This window comes from Ornithorhynchus anatinus, chromosome 2, assembly GCF_004115215.2.
Source record: "Ornithorhynchus anatinus isolate Pmale09 chromosome 2, mOrnAna1.pri.v4, whole genome shotgun sequence".
Taxonomy (NCBI): domain Eukaryota; kingdom Metazoa; phylum Chordata; class Mammalia; order Monotremata; family Ornithorhynchidae; genus Ornithorhynchus; species Ornithorhynchus anatinus.
The window spans coordinates 101,207,444-101,226,829 of record NC_041729.1 but is presented as its reverse complement, the minus strand read 5'-3'; the positions used below and the strand labels follow the sequence as shown (position 1 = coordinate 101,226,829).

General features: G+C 44.8%; 1 protein-coding gene across 1 annotated transcript in view; it reads right to left on the bottom strand.

Moving 5' to 3' along the window:
- The window catches only part of LOC103170379 (triadin-like), a 192,661-nt gene that overhangs the window by 163,070 nt on the left and 10,205 nt on the right, over window positions 1–19,386 (bottom strand). Inside the window, exons 2-4 of the mRNA XM_039911187.1 lie at window positions 13,334–13,387; window positions 6,825–6,851; window positions 4,251–4,286 (exon numbers count right to left, since the gene is read on the bottom strand). Of these exons, the coding sequence (XP_039767121.1) occupies window positions 4,251–4,286; window positions 6,825–6,851; window positions 13,334–13,352 (82 nt within the window). The 5' untranslated portion in view covers window positions 13,353–13,387. The remainder of the gene's footprint in view (window positions 1–4,250; window positions 4,287–6,824; window positions 6,852–13,333; window positions 13,388–19,386) is intronic.

Sequence of the window (19,386 nt, the reverse complement as noted above, 5' to 3'; positions counted from 1 at the left end):
CATAGTAAGCGCTTAACAAATACCAACATTATTATTTCTGCCACATTCTACAGATGCCTAGAGAATGGAAGGCAGTGCCGCTGCTCAACTTCGCTGGGTCCACAACATGAGCTCTCTCTGGGTGGGGCGGGGGTAGGGGGGTATTGTCTGCTAACTCTGTCGTATTGTACTCTCCCTAACACTCAGTAAGTACTCAAATAATCAACCCTATTTATTGAATGCTTACTGTGTGCAGAGCACTGTCCTAAGGTCTTGGGAGCATACAGCACGAGAAGAGAACAGACACATCCCCTGCCCACACCAAGCTGACAGTCTAGAGAGGGAGACGACGTCAATAACAATTGATACATTTTGGATAAGTACATAAGAGATGTGTCAGAAAATACCACTGATTGATGTGGCCAGTTCTATGTGGCCCACAGTGGCCTTTTCAGCTACATATGCCTCGGAGTTAAACTTGACTGTCATTCGCGTTTTTGAATTTGAAGTAACAATAATGTTGGCATTTGTTAAGCGCTTACTATGTGCAGAGCACTGTTCTAAGCGCTGGGGGAGATACAAGGTAATCAGGTCGTCCCACGTGAGGCTCACAGTTAATCCCCATCTTACAGATGAGGTAACTGAGGCACCGAGAAGTGAAGTGACTTGCCCACAGTCACACAGCTGACGAGTGGCAGAGCCGGGATTCGAACCCATGACCTCTGACTCCAAAGCCCGTGCTCTTTCCACTCAGCCGGGCTTAAGTACCACTATGTAACATGATTACTATACACAGCAGCAAAACATTCTGATTTTACTTGTTTACCATGAAATGCCCCGATTCTCCCATTCATTTACTAATAAGACAAGGTCTCTCGACAATTAAGTTTCTGTTTTCCTTTTCTTTGAAATTTTGTTCTCTCACATATATCAGTGTCTCAACACATAAGATAGAGCTAAAATTTACCAAATGATCATTGTCTTTTCACTCGTAAAAAAAAAGATTCATCCAGCCGTTACTCTTAAAATGGTATTTGGAAGATAAATATATTCTTTTGATATTAAAAAAAAAGATTTTGATCTTCATTCACTCAATTGTATTTATTGAATTTTGATATGCGTTCCCATTTTAATCAATCGGTGGTATTCCTTGAGTGTTCACTGTGTGCAGAGCACTGTCCTAAGCACTTGGAAGAGTAGAATCCTAAAGAGTAACTGAAGAGTAACTAAAAATAACAAGGAGCTTGGAGTCTACTCTTCAGTTTCAATGGGAGGAAACACAATTTTACCCTCATTATTCTATTTTCCAATAAATTACGGTCACCAGTGAAAATGGCTGTAATTCTGTAGACTAACCTCTGTGTCATTAGTGAAGGTGGGATACCGATGAAGCAAGAAAAGTAGGTGTCTCTTTGTGGCCTGAAGAAAGGCATGACAAGATCCCTGATTGCTTATGTAATTAGAGAAGCAGCGTGGCTCAGTGGAAAGAGCCCGGGCTTAGGAGTCAGAGGTCATGGGTTCTAATCCCGGCTCCTCCACTTGTCAGCTGTGTGACTTTGAGCGAGTCACTTAGCTTCTCTGTGCCTCAGTTCCCTCATCTGTAAAATGGGGATGAAGACTGTGAGCCTCACGAGGGACAACCTTATCACCCCGTATCTATCCCAGCGCTTAGAACGGTGCTCGGCACATAGTAAGCGCTTAATAAATACCAACATTATTATCATTATGCAGGATTAGGAATTTCTAGATTTGAGGTTTAGGAGTTTAGATGTGAGACACCATGGGATCACAATTTACGGTGGGACTAATTAACAGGATACTGGAGAGGTAGAAGATGTCAGCAGGTTTCAGAGGGGTTTGGACGTGTGGCCGACCATTGGTCCATGAAAGGTTGATGGAGAAAGGAGAGTTACTGGAGGTGAAAGGGAAGATCAGCGATGGGGAGAACAAAAATGTACCAAATGATCATGTTTTTCTCACGCATAAAAGTCAAGGTTAGAGATAGAGAGGGCCACTTCGGGCCTCAGAGTCAAAGGACCTGCGTTTAAATCCCAACTCCGCCACTTGTCTGCTGTGTGACCTTGGGCAAGTCACTTAACCTCTTCAGGCCTCACTTACCTCCTCTGTAAAATGGGAATTAAAACTGTGAGCCCGACGTGAGACATGGACTGTTCCAATCTGATTAGCTTGTATCAATTCCAGCAATTTAGTAGAGTACCTGGCATATAATAAGTGCTTAAATACCATTAAAAATGAAATAAATAAAGGGTGAAGGATGGTCCAGGAGGCTTGGTTGCCAGGAGGGCAATAACTAATGTCATACAGAATCCTGGACTGGCTTCCTCAACCCCACTGAATTTGAGATACTCTGTTGCTTTCCCTTCCTGTCATTTACTTTAACATCTATCTGCCCTGTTAGACTCTAGGTTCCTGCCTACTAATTGTACTGTACTCTCCCTAGTACTTAGTGCAGTGTTCTGCAAAAAGTAAGTGCTCAACAAATGCCACTGATTGATTGGATGGACCATGGGGCTGACAGCTAATGCTTTTATATTATTGCCACTTTGAAGCAGCTTACTATGTGCCAAGCACTGTTCTAAGCCTTGGAGTAGATACAACTCATCCGGTTGGAGAAAGTCTACGTCCCCCACGGGGCTCACAGTATTAACCTCATTTTACAGCTGAGGAAACTGAGGCACAGAGCAGTTACGCGACTTGCCCAAAGTCACACAGCAGACAAGTGGCAGAGTGAGGATTAGAACCCAAGTCCTTCTGACTCCCAGGCTTGTGCTCTATTCACTAGGCCATTTGTAAGCTCCTTGAGGGCAGGAATTTTGTCTATTTACTCTATTGTACATTCCTCAGCATTCTGAACACAAGAGGTGCTCAGTGAATAAGCTCTCAAAGTCCTGTTAATAATAAGAATAATAACGTTGGTATTTGTTAAGCGCTTACTATGTGCCGAGCACCGTTCTAAGCGCTGGGGTCGACACGGGAATCAGGTTGTCCCACGTGGGGCTCACGGTCTTAATCCCCATTTTACAGATGAGGTAACTGAGGCACCGAGAAGTTAAGTGACTTGCCCAAAGTCACACAGCTGACATGTGGCCGAGCAGGGATTCGAACCCATGACCTCTGACTCCAAAGCCCGTGCTCTTTCCACTGAGCCACGCTGTTATAAATTGCAATCTCATACATTTGTTCAGGACCCAGTTAAAAGAACATGATGCCATAGGTCCAACCACACTGGATCTTTCATTCATTCAATCATTCATTCGTTCAATAGTATTTATTGAGCGCTTACTATGTGTAGAGCACTGTACTAAGCGCTTGGAATGTACAAATTGGCAACAGATAGAGACAATCCCTGCCCCATAATGGGCTCATAGTCTAATCGGGGGAGAGAGACAAAAACAATAGCAATAAATAGAATCAAGGGGATGAACATCTCATTAAAACAAGAGCAATAAATAGAATCAAGGTGATTCTATCAATGGCATTTATTGAGCGCTTACTGTGTGCAGAGCACTGTACTAAGCACTTGCAGTTTTCTCGTCCATTCAGCCCAAGATTCTGACACAGCAGCAGTAAAGAATTCCTGGAGGAATTGGGAAGGATGGTGACCTTAATTCCAACTCCCATTAAAATTCCTGATGTGATGTTTATTACCCTACTTCAAGACAAATGTGGCAGGTGATGTTGGTATGGAAATAATTCCTGGAAAGTTTTTTCACTGGAGATCAGAATATGATTTTCATAGAGAAATGGAAAAAATGTACCTAGCTAAGTTTTTAAAAAACTCATGTTATCCCCAGACTCCATACAGTTTTTGAGGGAAGATTCCTGATCAAAAAGGGAGTCCCCAAGTAAGGACAAAATGGCAGATAGCTTGAAGCAATCCCAGAAAAGTGTTTTTCAGTCACCGCGGCCGGGAATGCAAACACCCATTTGTTGAATCAAGCATAGCTTGAAAACTGTCACAGGACAGTGAGATCTCAGAGGTTGAAATCTTCAGGATACTTGCCAACCAAACACAGAATATTCATAAGGAAAATGCACCCGTGGAAATGCTTTGGGAGCCGATTTAATTCAAACTGTTGTCTCTTTCATATTAACCCTGAAGGGAAAGATTATTTTTCCTTTTGAGAGAGGAGGGCTTATTACACGGAAAAGTATTATGGAGGAAGAAACAACAACAACAACAACAACAAAAAACATTTTCCGCATCTTGTCAAAGCAAAGTTAATAGCCATAAGCTGTTTTCCTCCTACCTTCCGCTGTCTTAGGCGAAGTTGTTGTCTTGGAGGCTGAAAATCCAAAGATACGCTCATTAGACACAGAAGGGGAAGCGCAGTGAAGAAATAGTGGTTCAATTAATCGATCAACTGATGGTATTTGTTGAGTGCTTACTGGGTGCGGAACACCTTCCTAAGCGCTCGGGAGAGTACAGAGTAAAAGCTGTCAGCTGTGTGACTTTGGGCAAGTCACTTCACTTCTCTGTGCCTCAGTTCCCTCATCTGTAAAATGGGGATTAAGACTGTGAGCCTCATGTGGGACAACCTGATTACCCTGTACACCCCAGCGCTTAGAACAGTGCTTTGCACATAGTAAGGGCTTAACAAACACCAACATTATTAAAAGCTGGTAGACACATTCCCTGCCCACATCGAGCTTACAGACTAGAGAAGTGTAGAGTCCGGTAGAGTTTGTCAGCAGTGAAAAGGGTGGCCCTGGTTCCCCAGTGGCAGGATGGCCAGCGAGCGTCCCCCTAGAAGGGACAAGGCTCAGGACGCCGAGGAGTCACTAAGGTAGAACCGTGAAATGACCCGGCTTGATCCAAGTCAGGAAGACGGCCTCCCTCACCAGGTGTTGGCTAAGTAGGGCCAATCCGGCATTACAGGGCACGTGGGTCAAAATGACGGCACAGCCACAGGCTGCCTGGAAGCTACACTGTACATAAATGCCTTGTGAAAAGGGATTGGGTTTATTCATTCAATAATATTTATCGAGCCCTTACTATGCGCTGTACTAAGCGCTTGAAATGTACAATTCCAAAGCAGATAGAGACAATCCCTGCCCCTTGACGGGCTTACAGTCTAATCGTATTTATTGAGCGCTTACTGAGTGCTGTAAAACTAGCTCGCCAAACTAGCTCTTTCCCCCTTCAAAGCCCTAAGAGCGCACCTCCTCCGGGAGGCCTTCCCAGACTGAGCTCCCCTTTTCCTGCGCTTCTCCTCTCCTCCCCATCACCCCGACTCCCTCCCTCTGCTTTACTCTCTTCCCCGCACCACAGCACTGGTGTATACATATATTTTATTTATTTTATTAATGATGTATATATATATATCTATAATTCTATTTATTTTGATGCTACTGTTTTGTTGTCTGTCTCCCCCTTCTAGACTGTGAGCCCGTTGTTGGGTAGGGATTGTCTCTGTTACCAAATTGTAATTTCCAAGTACTTAGTACAGTGGTCTGCAAACAGTAAGCGCTCAACAAATACGATTGAATCAATGAAAGAATGGAGCCCCACAGAATCTAATGTACTCTCTTTAATTGTACTCTTCTTTGGGCTTAGCACAGTGCTTGGCACACAGTAAGCATGCGGTAAATTCAACTGATTGAGGCACCGAGGTCCTGAATATTCACAGGCCCATAGAAAGGGTGGAGCAGGCTTTCTCAAAGAGTGTACGAGGAGATGTTACCCCTTCAGGAATTGAGAAACGGCAAGGCCTAATGGAAAGAGCCCAGAATTGTGAGTTGGCAAACCAGGGTTCTAATCCTGGCTCTGCCTCTTTTTTTCCTGGTGTATGACCTTGGGCTAGTCACTTTACATCTCTGTGTTTCAGTTTCCTCATCTGTAAATACGGGGGTATGATGCCTATTTTGCCCATCTCTTAGACTCGGAGCCACATGCGGAACCGAGATTGGCTCCAATCGCCTTATATTGTGTCTACCTTAGCACAGCGCTGAACAAACGCACGACTATTATTATTACTGGAGTCTGAAAATCAGTGAAAGGAAAAGGTGAATTTATTCCGGCTAAGAGTTAAATCTCTGGAGAGGGACACATTTTTTCTTTTTGCATTTCTGGTGGGGAGAAATTTGTGAAATTGTACAAAGTTATTATTACGTGGGGCAGTACTATGAAGATGAAACAACAACAGAAACTTATTCTCTGCACTTTGTAAAAGTGAAGTTAATGGCCTTAACTGAGGCTAAAATCAGACCCCTCAAACGATGATATTTGAAGTGGGGAAATACAGAAGTAATATAAGATGTGATCGCTATCCCAAGTAACTTACAATCCGGTGGGGGAGAATGTGGTCATGATTTGGAAATTAAAGAATGAGAAAACTGGTAAAAGAGTGGGTTCAAAATGATCAGTGCATTCATTATAAACAAACACGTACATACTGAGGGAGTAGATAGGGCGAGCCTATCAGAAAAGCAAAATGGTCAATCAGAGAAGCCTTCCTAGAGGAGGTGACTTTTAGGAAGATTTCAGGGGAGGTGGGGTGATGATCGGTCCCAACTGAAGGGGTGGACATCTCATTAAGTCACTGATCCCATGTCCCTGACTCTGGGGAAAGTTGTATTCAGACTATTTCAGAAAAAGAACTCTCTCCTCTTTCAGCAATGGTATATAGCAATACGCTGTCCTGAAGGACAAGCTAATTTCACATTTTTCTGGAAAACATACTAACGCAGAACCAGGAGCCCCCCCGAATGATGAAAGAATATGGCTATGCAGTACCCATTAACAAAAAACCTTATTCACTGAACACCCTTCCTGACTGTTGCATAACAAAGGTCAGACTCCCATAGAAAATCCAGTTATTTACCTTCTTTCTTGTCTTCCTTTTTTGATCCTATGGAAAAGAAAGAAAATACGATGTCAAACCAGGCTTAATCGATCAATGGAACTTATCAAGCATTCACTGTGTGTAGAAATGTTAGTTCCTTATGGGCAGGGAACGTGTCTACCAACTCTGTTGTAGTACACTCTCCCAAGAGCTTGGTGCTTCTCACACAGTAAGTGCTCAATAAATACCATTAATTATTGATTGACACAGATCTATGTTTAGCATTTGGAAGACCTATGAGAAGATCCATCATCCCTGCTTCAACAGGCTGACTGTGAAAATACCCAAACCCCTTCGAGATAGTCAAAATTTCAGGAATAAAATCAATCATATTTACTGAGTGCTTACTGTGTGCAGAGCACTGCATTAAGCGTGTGGGAAAGCACAGCATAGCAGAGTGGGTAGCCGCATTCCCTACCCGCAGTAAGCTTATAGTTTTAGGGGGAAGGCAGACATTAATCTAAATAAATAATGTAAACATAAATAAGTGCTGCTGGTGAATGAAAGGTGCAAATCTAAGTGCGAGGTGGATGCAAAAGGGAGTGGGAGGAGAAGAAATGAGGGCCTAGTTGGGGGAAGGAGGCTTAGAAAGTCGGGAGGGGCCTCTAGCTTCCACGTAGCTCTAAACACGGACAAGGCCACAGAAATGGCTTATGCTGTCTTGGGAAAACCCGGAACCTTCGGCACCATGCCTATGGCCAGATAAAAAGACTAAACTTTGAACCAATCGAAGTATATGATGAAATCTGCCTTGGAGACCGCAAGCTCACTGTGGGCAGGGAATGTGTGTTTATTGTTATATTGCACTCTCCCAAGAGCTTAGTACAATGTTCTGCACATGGTAAGCATTCAATAAATGCAAGTGATTGAAGCAGTGGATGAATAAATGAATGAGGGCATATGGAAAAATCTGATTCAGGAGCAACTGTCTTGTTTTGCCATCAATTCAATGGCAGTGGGCATGTCCTCTGAGAGGGTACCACCCGATAATGCCTAAAAAACATGGTCATGGCAAGCATCCAAATTCACATCTCTTTACCCCCTATCCTCCTGGTTTCCATGGTCACACTTAAATCGTCTCAGAAGGACCACATGCCTCACTTCCTGAAGAGAAGGGTGAGCACGGGAGGGAAGAGATCGCCCTGCCTTGGTTTATTTGAGTATTTCTGACTCAGTCCCCAAGCAAAAGGGATAGTTTTGCCCCATAAATGAGAGGATGGATTGTTGTCAGATTTGCGGGTCCAACCAGCAAGTTGCCTCCTCCTGGAGAGGTTGCTTCCTCTCATAAAATTAGCAGTGTTGCCTAGTGGAAAGAGCATGGGCCTGGAAGTTAGGGGGCCTGGGTTCTAATCCTGGTGCTGCCACTCACCTGCTGTGTCACCTGACTTCTCTGTGCCTCACTTACCTATTCCATAAAATGGGGATTAAGACTGGGAACCCTGCGAAGGACAGGGACTGTGTCCAATCTGGTTATGAAGTATCTAACCCAGCACTTAGACAGGGCCTGACGCAGAGTAAGTGTTTAATTAATACATTTTTTAAAAAAAATATTTTCTAGAGGGGCCAGCCTTCCTAACAACTGAGAGAGCCTTGAAAGAGCCATCAAAGTTCTTTAATTTTACAGAGTCCGAGGATTCTAAACAGAGACTTGGTCTCCTAAGAGCAGGGTCAATCTTTTGTACTAAAATGGAAGTAACTGAACTGTAAGGAGAAAAAAAAAAACCACAAGGGGAAATGCTTCCTGTGGTCTTGCAAGTGTGTTGGGGGAAACATTTTAAAGCTTTCCCTGTTCTCTTTCATCTCTCTCTTATTTTCACCTTTTAGATTGGTTCTACCCAAGGAGTCCGATGAACTGCACAAAGTGATTCATTTTGGTGGCAATCCTGATGTAGTGCAATCGTGAGATCAATTTTGATGACTCGTGGCCATTAGATCCCTCCAAATAATAATAGGCACTCAATGAATGCTATTGATTGATAACTAAATGGAATATGTACATTGGAATACATTAATACGTAATCAACTCAATTTATCAATCATATTTCTAGAGATCCCGTTACGTGCAAAGCATCATATTAAACATGTAGGCAGATGCAACTGAGGTAAAAGACACAATCCCTGGCCTCAAGGAGTTTACTGCTATTATCAATTGAATATACAATTTTTCTCCTGTTACCCTGCCGGCATCCGCCTGTCTCTCCCATTAGGTTACCAATTTCTCAGGGCAAGGGCTGGGAATTTTTACTGTTATTGCATTCTCCAAATGCATATAAGATGGCTGTGAGGAGGGAACGTGTCTGCTAACTCAGTTGCATTGTAAGAATAATAATAATGTTGGTATTTGTTAAGCGCTTACTATGTGCAGAGCACTGTTCTAAGCGCTGGGAGAGATACAGGGTAATCAGGTCGTCCCACGTGAGGCTCACAGTCAATCCCCATTTTACAGATGAGGTAACTGAGGCACAGAGAAGTGAAGTGACTCGCCCACAGTCACACAGCTGACAAGTGGCAGAGCCGGGAGTCGAACCCATGACCTCTGACTCCGAAGTCCGGGCTCTTTCCACTGGGCCACGCTGTACTCTCCCAAGGACTTCATACAGTCAGTCAGTCGTTCTAATTGAGTGCTTACTGTGTGCAGAGCACTGTACTAAGTGCTTGGGAGAGTACAATATTAAAAACAAAAGACATTCTCTACCCACAACAAGCTTACAGAATCAAGGGGATGAACCTACCGTCTGGAAGGGAGCTTACAATGCTCTGTACATAGTAAGCGCTCAATAAATACCACTGATTTATTGTGGCACGTAGTGTTCTGCAAACAGCAGGGGCTCATTAAACACAAATGAATGAACTGATGAAAGTTCTCCTGTTTGTTCAGGATTCAGATTCAATATTTATAATTATTTTCACAGCTGGCGTGCTCTCTTCTGGGTGAAATTTTCCAAAAAAAAGATTTCATATGAAATTTCTAAGGGAGTCTGCAATTTTAGCGGTTCAACTAAATTTGGTTTATAGCAGACCTCCTTTTCTAACCCCGACATTGGCGTATCACTACACAGTGAGAGTGCTGATTTTGCTTGATGGAGGGTTCGTTATTACTGTACTTTGGGTCGTAAGTGGAATGGCAAGTATTCAATAAATCTTGTGGTTGGTTTTTCCTTTCAACAAATAAGAAAACATATAGGTAAGGAAATCTAATTGGATCGTTTTGGACAAGTTTCCTTCCTTCCTTCCTTCCTTCCTTCCGAGAGCAAGCTGGCAATTTCAGTCAGAGATAACACCCGCCATGGACTACTGAAAGCTCTGAATTTCCTATCTGCTTATTTTCCTTTAAGACACAGATTCTAGTCAAGTTTGAAAAAGCGATGAAAGATAGATGAGATCTGAACTCTTCACACCTAAGTAGTCCCTGGGAATGGCGCGGATTTCTTCTGATTTTTCCCTTCAACTTCAGCTTTCAAGAAAAAATTACAGATTACAGCCATTTATCTAACAGGTTTCTCCTGGGGAGTGAAGGCTGTGAGAATCCTCCTCACCTTTAATTCAGGGGACTTGGCTAAATATATATCCCGGATATATATTTAGCCAAACTGGCCAGTAATATTCAATTTCCCACTCCTTAAGCCAAGTCGTCCCTTACATAATGATTTTCACGCTCCAATGTTCCGCAGGCCCGTGGACTTAGAATAGCCAAGAAAGGCCTATCTGGGTGCTGAAATATCGGGACTAATTTAATCTTCCTTTGGGGGAGGAGTCTTTTCAGCACGCAAAAGATCTGATTTTAACCGGAGCACGTATTTCCTCAGTTCTGAGCTTTCAGTCAATTCCCTTTGCATGCCAGCTGTCCCAAGAGCGTGTGAGTTAACATCTCTCACTAGCCTTCCAGGGTTTTCAAATCATATCATAGGTTTTTCTCCCCACCTCTCCTCCAAGAGTCTTGCTGATCCCACGGGCTAAGATCCTGTTTCTGCTTCACAAAGCCCATAGGCTGTGGAGTGATGAACACCTAGGCGTCACTCGGCTGAGACTCTACAATAGTGGAGCAGGAAGCTCCCTATGCTCCAGGTCTAAACTTGACTAGGATCTTGACTAGGATCTGTGTCTTAAAGGAAAATAACCTATCAAATTCAGATCTTTCAGGAGTCAGGGGAGGGAAGGAAGGAGCGAAGGAAGGAGGGAAGGAGGGAGAGAGAGAGGGAGGGAGGGAAGGAGGGAAGGAAGGAGGGAGGGGGAAGGAGGGAAGGAGGGAAGGAGGAAAGGAAGGAGGGAGGGAGGGAAGGAGGGAAAGAGGGAAGGAGGGAAGGAGGGAAGGACGGAAGGAGGGAGGGAAGGAGGGAGGGAAGGAGGGCTGCAGCCCCTTGCCCGACCACCCCGTGCCTCGGCTCACAGCCTCCCAAACCTCCCCATCCGTCTCTTCCTCTCCATCCAAACTGCCAACGGGGCCAGTCCAGGCACTTGTCTACCACATCAAGTTCCACCCTGGTTAACAACTGGGACATTCTTGTTAGGTTTTAACAGTAAAAAAAAAAAAAAAAGCAGCGTGGCTCAGTGGGAAGAGTATGGGCTTGATAGTCAGGGTCATGGGTTCGAATCCCAGCTCTGCCATTTGGCAGCTGTGTGACTGTTGGCAAGTCACTTCACTTCTCTGTGACCTCATCTGTAAAATGGGGATAAAGACCGTGAACCTCACGTGGGACAACCTGATTACCCTGTATCTACCCCAGCTCTTAAAACAGTGCTCTGCACATAGTAAGCACTTAACAAATACCAACATCATTATTATTATTATTACCACCCCTTCACTCCATTCTTCCTTCTACTGCCTGGTTCATTTCTCTAAAACATCCTTCTCGCTCACATCTCTCCGCTCCTTAAAAACTTCCAGTGGCTTCCCACTGGTCCCCATATCAAGCAGAGCCTCCCGACCATTAGTTTAAAACGACTCTCTCCCTCCTACTTATCCACGCCCTTCTCCCACTAAACCCCAACTCTCACCCTTAGTTCTGCTCACCTTAAACCTACTCATTCTGCCTCAATAATAATTACAATCTTAGTATTTATTAAGTGCTTAGGTTGCAACAAGCATTGTACAAACTCTTCTGGGGTAGATTTTTTGAATGATATTTGTTAAGCTGTTACTTTGTACCAGGTATTGAAATGTGTGCTGGGGCAGGTACAAGCTAAGAGTCTTAATCTCCATTTTACAGATGAAGAAGCTGAAACACAGAGAAGTTAAGAGATTTGCCCAAGGTCACACACCAGACAAGACGCAGAGGCAGGATTAGAACGCGGGTCTTTCTGCCTCCCAGGGCTGTGCTTTATCCATTAGGCCACGGCGCTGCTTCTCATCTTTCCCGCAGCCAACCATTTCCTTTCCTCCAACCGCCACGTAGAACCATCCAAGCCCTTAGAGAAGCAGCGTGGCTCAGTGGCAAGAGCCCAGGCTTGGGAGTAAGAGGTCGTGGGTTCGAATTCCCGGCTCTGCCACTGGTCAGCTGGGTGACCGTGGGCAAGTCACTTAACTTCTCTGTGCCTCAGTTCCCTCATCTGTAAAATGGGGATTAACTGTGAGCCTCACGTGGGGCAACCTGATGACCCTGTATCTCCCCCAGCGCTGAGAACAGTGCTCTGCACATAGTAAGCACTTAAATCCCAACATGATTATTATTAAACACTAACAACCTCCATAGCACTTCTTTACATATACTATATCCTCGATTACTTTCCTCGAGAAGCAGCGTGGCTTAGTGATAAAAGCTCGGGCTTGGAATTCGGAGGTCAAGGGTTCTAATCCCGGATCCCTCACATGTCAGCTGTGTGACTTTGGGCAAGTCACTTAACTTCTCTGGGTCCCGATTCCCTCATCTGTAAAATGGGGATTAAGACTGTGAGCCCTACGTGGGACAACCTGATTACCTTGTATCTACCCCAGCGCTTAGAACAGTGCTCTGCACATAGTAAGTGCTTAACAAATACCAACATTATTATTATTATTATTATTATCTGTTTAAGGGTCTGCCTCCCTCTCTTGAAAGGAAGCTTCTTGAGGGCAGGGATCGTGGATACAAATTCTTTTGTGTACTCTCAAGTGCTGAACATAAAATTCTGCATACAGTAGGTGTTTGGTTACCTACTTATCTGTAATTTATTAATTTATATTAATGTCCGTCTCCCCTTCTAGAATCTAAGCTCGCTGTGGGCAGGGAATGTGTCTGTTTATTGTTATACTGTCCTCTCCCAAGGGCTTAGTACAGTGTTTTAAATACGGTAAGTGCTCGGTAAATATGATTAAATAAATGAATGTGCAATAGAACTTTTTATTGCTAACTGCTGTGCACGCTGAAGGTCCGTGAAAACGAAGACTTCAATGGTTTTCAGACAATCCACCAGATGGTGGTGTGACTTAATAAACTAAGTTCCCAGTCACACGGGGAAAGTTGTAAATGGAACGATTAAAAAAATAGGAGGGGGGATTTTTCATTGCTCACCCTGGGCCGCAGATTTCATCGTGCCTCGTTTGGCTTCCGGAGTTTTCCCCGGCTCTTAAAAGGAACAAATGAAACCAATTACTCGAAAGTATTATATCACAAAAATACACAACTCGAAGGGAAAACAACAGATGAGGAAAAAAAAAATCTTGGCCGTGAGCACACAGTCTTTCTAGTGAAGAATGAATACAATTATTAACGGGATGCTAGGCGTACAAAGAAAAATCTGTCTGAATCAAATAAAGGCCTGAAATAAGGCAGTCCGGAGAAATTGCTCTGGCTACGGCGTAAAGCAACGATTAGGATAATACTTTGCATCTGTATGGTCCTCACAGAAGAGAACCTCAGAAAGTCTCTGAGCGCTTTCCCCATTAGTGTGGCTTTATAATCTCAGCTCCGTGGACAGGGAATTTCGGACACAAAGCAAGCGAACTATTCAGGGTTCAGTCAAAGGCGACCCAGAGAATGAGGCAGGGAGTGTGGAATTGGTGGTTCCCCGATGGGTGACCATGTGATCACAACTTCTCCTTTGTCTCTTTTTCCCCCACCACAATTTGTCATCCCAGCTCCAGGCTACGATGCGTTGTGGGGGATATTGGGGTAGCGAGTCGGGCATTACTGGGCCTCTTCTCCCTCCCCTTTACTTCTTTTGCCTTGGCCGCTTATTTACCCAGAAAGGAAGAGGATATTAAATACATCGCTTTGCCGCACCACAATCCGCAGGAAAAGGACAAAATCCCTGAGGCTAAAGAAGAAGGTTTTCACAGTAACATCTTTCCCATCACGTGACACTTTATGAATAAACCAGAGGATTGGCTGTTTTCCCCGGATGGAAAATGTTTAATCATTTAAGAACAGATACGGGACGGGATCTTAAACTCGTCGATTTCAGTCCACGTTTAGCATGGATATGAACCTGATCTCAGTGTACAAATTCTTCCACCATGCGTGCTTGGTTGGGCGTTTTGCTCAGATAGCTGTGACTTTCTAACAGTTTTTAAAATCAGTCAGTGGTATTTATTGAGCGCTTACTCTGTGCTGAGAAACAGTATTAGACACTTGGAAGAAAACAATACGGTAGATTTGAGGGACACAGTTCCTATCCAGAAGGAGCTTCCTTTCATTCATGGTCAGTCATATTTATTGAACACTATATGCAGAGCCCTGTATTAAGCGCTTAGGAGACTGCAATATAAAAATAGACACATTCCCTGCCCACAGTGAGTTTTCAGCCTATTTATAGTTTTAGGTATACCAACTGAACATTTGCAAATTTATTTGCACGCTTATGTACACATGTAGAGTAAACTGATCATTCAATTATTTTGATTACTTGGTCAGGATTTGTATATTTGTCTGCCTTGTTTCGGTTAGGCTCTTGGTGGGAAGGAAACATGCCTAGTACTTCTGTTTTACACGCTTGGCTTCGTAGTACACTTCACTGTACCCTGTGGCTAATCATTATATCTCCTCTAACCACAGCAATACTATTAAGTACTTACTGTATGCAAAGCTTTATCCGTAGCGCTGGGAGAAAATACACGGATGGGAATTAGACACCATCCCTTGTCCTTCAGGAGGCTCACAATCTAAGATTTATTTATTTTTTTTTCACTCATTGGTGTTTATTGAATACTTACCACGTGCAGAACACTGAACTAAGTGCTTGGGAGAGTACAACAGTTGGTAGACAGATTCCCTGCCCACAAGGAGCTATTAGATTCTTTCATTCAATGGTATTTATTGAGCATTTGGGTGCAGAGCACTGTACTAAGTGCTTGGGAAAATACGATACAGCAAAAGAGAGAGGCAACCCCTTTTTACAATGAGCTAAATGTCCTCAGCTCATTGTGGTCAGGGACGTGTCTACAAACTCTGTTATACTGTACTCTCCGAAGCACTCAGTACAGTGCTTTGCACACTCAATAAATAGGATTGATCGATTGAACTCATCTCTGCCTATATAGAATGTGATCCATTGCTGAGATGATTGTACATGGCAATGCAGGCCTCAGTAGTGAATGCGACTTTCACTTTCTCCAGAGTTGATGGAGAACGCGAACACTGCATTGTAGGAGAACCATGTAGTTTTACCGTTGCACAATCGGCCGTTATTTCCCAACTGTCCGTGGCTAGATCATGTCGTGGGAGGTCATGCTTCCTTGTGCCTTTAGCCCCCTCCTATCTCACCTAGCTACTCTCTTTCTACAACTCAGCCCACACACTTTGTTCCTCTAATGCCAACCATCTGTCGCATATCTCGCCGCCGAACTGTAGCCTGTATCCTGCCTCTGGCCTGGAACGCCCTTCCTCCTCAAAACTCACAGATTATTCTTCCCCGCCTTCAAAGCATTATTGAGGGCACGTCTCCTCCAAGAGGCCTTCCCCCACTAAGCTCCTACTTTCCTCCTCTCCCACTCCCTCCCACGCTTTGTTCTTCCCCCCTCCCAGCCCAAAGCACTTATGTACATATCTGTCATTTATTTATCTGTATTGATATCTGTCCTACCTCCTCTAGACTGTAAGCTCATTATGGGCAGGAAATATGCCAGTTTATTGTTGTACTCTCCCAAGTGCTTAATACAGTGGTCTGAACACAATAAGCATTCAATAAATACAACAATGACTGAATGAATGATTATTTTGTCCACTCCTTGCAGTGCCCAGAAGAGTAAATGCTTGGGCACCCTGCTGCCAACATTCCCCTCACATAGGCTCCCCAGCCAACGTGGGATGTCACAGACAATGATTTGATATACCTATTATGGTATATCTTAAGCACTTACTATGAGCCAGGCGCCGTACTAAGCTCTGGGGTTGATACAAGAGAGTAGAATTGAATTCAGTCCCTGTACCACATAGGGTTCACAGTCTTAATACCCATTTTTCAGGTGAGGTAACAGGCACAAAGAATTTAAGTAACAGGTACAAAGAATTTAGAAGCAGTGTGGCGCAGTGGAAAGAGCCAGGGCTTCGGAGTCAGAGGTCATGGGTTCGACTCCCGGCTCCGCCACTTGTCAGCTGTGTGACTGTGGGCGAGTCACTTCACTTCTCTGGGCCTCAGTTACCTCGTCTGGAAAATGGGGATTAACTGTGAGCCTCACGTGGGACAACCTGATTACCCTATATCTACCCCCGCCCTTACAACAGTGCTCTGCACATAGTAAGCGCTTAACAAATACCAACATTATTATTATTTAGTGACTTGCCCAAGATCACACATCACAAAAGTGGCAGAGCTGGGATTAGAAAGCAGGCTTTTTGACTCCCAGGTCTGTGTTCTTTCCTCAGGAAACTCCAGTGATTGCCCATCCACCTCCACATCGAGTCCATCACCATTCCCCCTCCTACCTCACCTCGCTTCTCTCCTAGTACAACCCAGCCCGCACACTTTGCTCCTCTGGTGTTAACCTCTCACTGTACCTCGATTTCATCTACCTCATTGCTGACCTCTCACCAACATCCTTCCTCTGTCCTGGAACACCCTCCCTCCTCAAATCAGACAGACAATTGCTCTCCCCCACATCATAGCCTTATTGAAGGTACACCTCCTCCAGAAAGCCTTCCCTGACTAACCCCTCATCTCTTCCCACTCCCTTCTGTGCCGGTCTTACTTGCTCCTTCATTCTCTCTCCCTTACCCATGGCACATAATAATAATAATAATTTGGTATTTCATTCATTCATTCAATAGTATTTATCGAGCGCTTACTATGTGCAGAGCACTGTACTAAGCGCTTGGAATGTACGAATCGGCAACAGATAGAGACGGTCCCTGCCCTTCGACGGGCTTACGGTCTAACTGGGGGAGACAGACAGATAAGAACAATGGCACTAAATAGAATCAAGGGGAAGAACATCTCATTAAAACAATAGCAGATAGAATCAGGGTGACGTACATCTCATTAACAAAATAAATAGGGTGATGAAGATATATACAGTTGAGCGGACGAGTACGGTGCTGAGGGGAGGGGACGGGAGAAGGGGAGGAGCAGAGGAAAAGGGGGGAGAAGAGGGTTTAGCTGCGGAGAGGTGAAGGGGGGAGTAGAGGGAGCAGAGGGAAAAGGGGAGTTCAATGTGGGAAGGCCTCTTGGAGGTGGTGAGCTTTAAGTAGGGTTTTGAAGAGGGGAAGAGAATCAGTTTGGCGGAGGTGAGGAGGGAGGGCGTTCCGGGACCGCGAGAGGACGTGGCCCGGGAGTCGTCGGCGGGACAGGCGAGAACGGGGGACGGCGAGGAGGTGGGCGGCGGAGGAGTGGAGCGTGCGGGGTGGGCGGTGGAAAGAGAGAAGGGAGGAGAGGTAGGAGGGGGCGAGGGGATGGACAGCCTCGAAGCCTAGAGTGAGAAGTTTTGTTTGGTGAGGTCGATAGGCAACCACTGGAGGTTTTTAAGAAGGTGAGTGATGTGCCCAGAGCATTTCTGCAGGAAGATGATCTGGGCAGCGGAGTGAAGAATAGACTGGAGCGGGGAGAGACGGGAGGAAGGGAGATCAGAGGGCAGGCTGACACAATAATCCAGCCGGGTTATTACGAGAGCCCGTATCAGTAAGATAGCCTTTTGGGTGGAAAGGAAAGGGTGGATCTTGGTGATGTTATAAAGGTGAGATCGGCAGGTTTTGATGACGGATCGGATGTGTGGGGTGAACGAGAGAGCCGAGTCAAAGATGACACCGAGGTTGCGGGCCCGAGAGACGGGAAGGATGGTTGTACCGTCCACGGTCATAAGGGAATTCAGGGAGAGGGCCGGGCTTGGGAGGGAAGATGAGGAGCTCAGTTTTGGTCATGGCATTTGTTAAGCGCTTACTATGTGCAGAGCACTGTTGTAAGCACTGGGGTAGATACAGGGTCATCAGATCGTCCCACATGGGGCTAACATTTTTTAATCCCCATTTTTACAGATGAGGTAACTGAGGCACAGAGAAGTTAAGTGACTTGCCCGAGGTCACACAGCGGACAAGTGGCGGAGTCGGGATTAGAACCCATTACTTCTGACTCCCAAGCCCATTCTCTTTCCACTAAGCCAACATAGGCATATATCTATAATTTACTTGCCTATTTATGTATATTAATCTCTGTGTCCCCCTCCAGATTGTGAGCTTGTCATGGGTAGGGAATGTGTCTCTTGTTATACTGTACTCTCCCAAGCATTTAGTACAGTGCTTTGCACACAGTAAGTGCTCAATAAATATGATTGAATGAATAAATGACACTTGGAACAAAAATAATAATAATTTCACTTAAGTGCTTGCTATGCGCCAAGCACTGTATTAAGCACTTTGGTTGGGACAAAATAATCAGGGTGAACACAGGGCCTGCCCTACATGGGACCCACAGTCTAAGCGGGAGGGAGACTAAGCACTGCGGCTAAGCAGGTCGGATACAATCCGTATCCTAAATAGGTTTCACGGACCATGACAAAGTAGGAGCAAGGATAGGCATTGAATCCCCTTTTTTATAGATGAGGAAACTGAGGCACAGAGAGGTTGTGACTTTTTTTTAAATGCCACTTAAGTGCCTACTATGTACCAGGCACTGTACTAAGTGCTGGGGTAGATATAAATAATGATAGTATTTGTTAAGCGCTTACTAAGTGTCAAGCACTCTCCTAAACCCCGGGGTCGATACAAGGAAATCAGGTTGGACACAGTCCCTGTCTCACACTGGGCTCTTAGACTTAATCCCCATTTTACAGATGAGGCAACAGAGAAGTGAAGGGGCTTCCCCAGGGTCATGCGGCAGGCAAGTAGCAGAAGTGGGATTAGAACCCAGGTCCTCTGCCTCCCAGGCCCAGGCTCTTTCCACGAGGTTAAGTGGGAAAGTGAGCTCACACCCATTACGATGAATCAGAAATTCTGAACCGAAGTAAACGAGAAATACCTGGACGTGAGCCAATGCCAGCAGCAGGATGGACCTAGTGGATAGAGCACGGGCCTGCGAGTTAGAAGATCAAAGGTTCTTATCCAGGCTCTGCCATTTCTCAGTTGTGTGACTGTGGGCAAGTCACGTAACTTCTCTGTGCCTCAGTTCCCTCATCTGTAAAATGGGGATTAACTGTGAG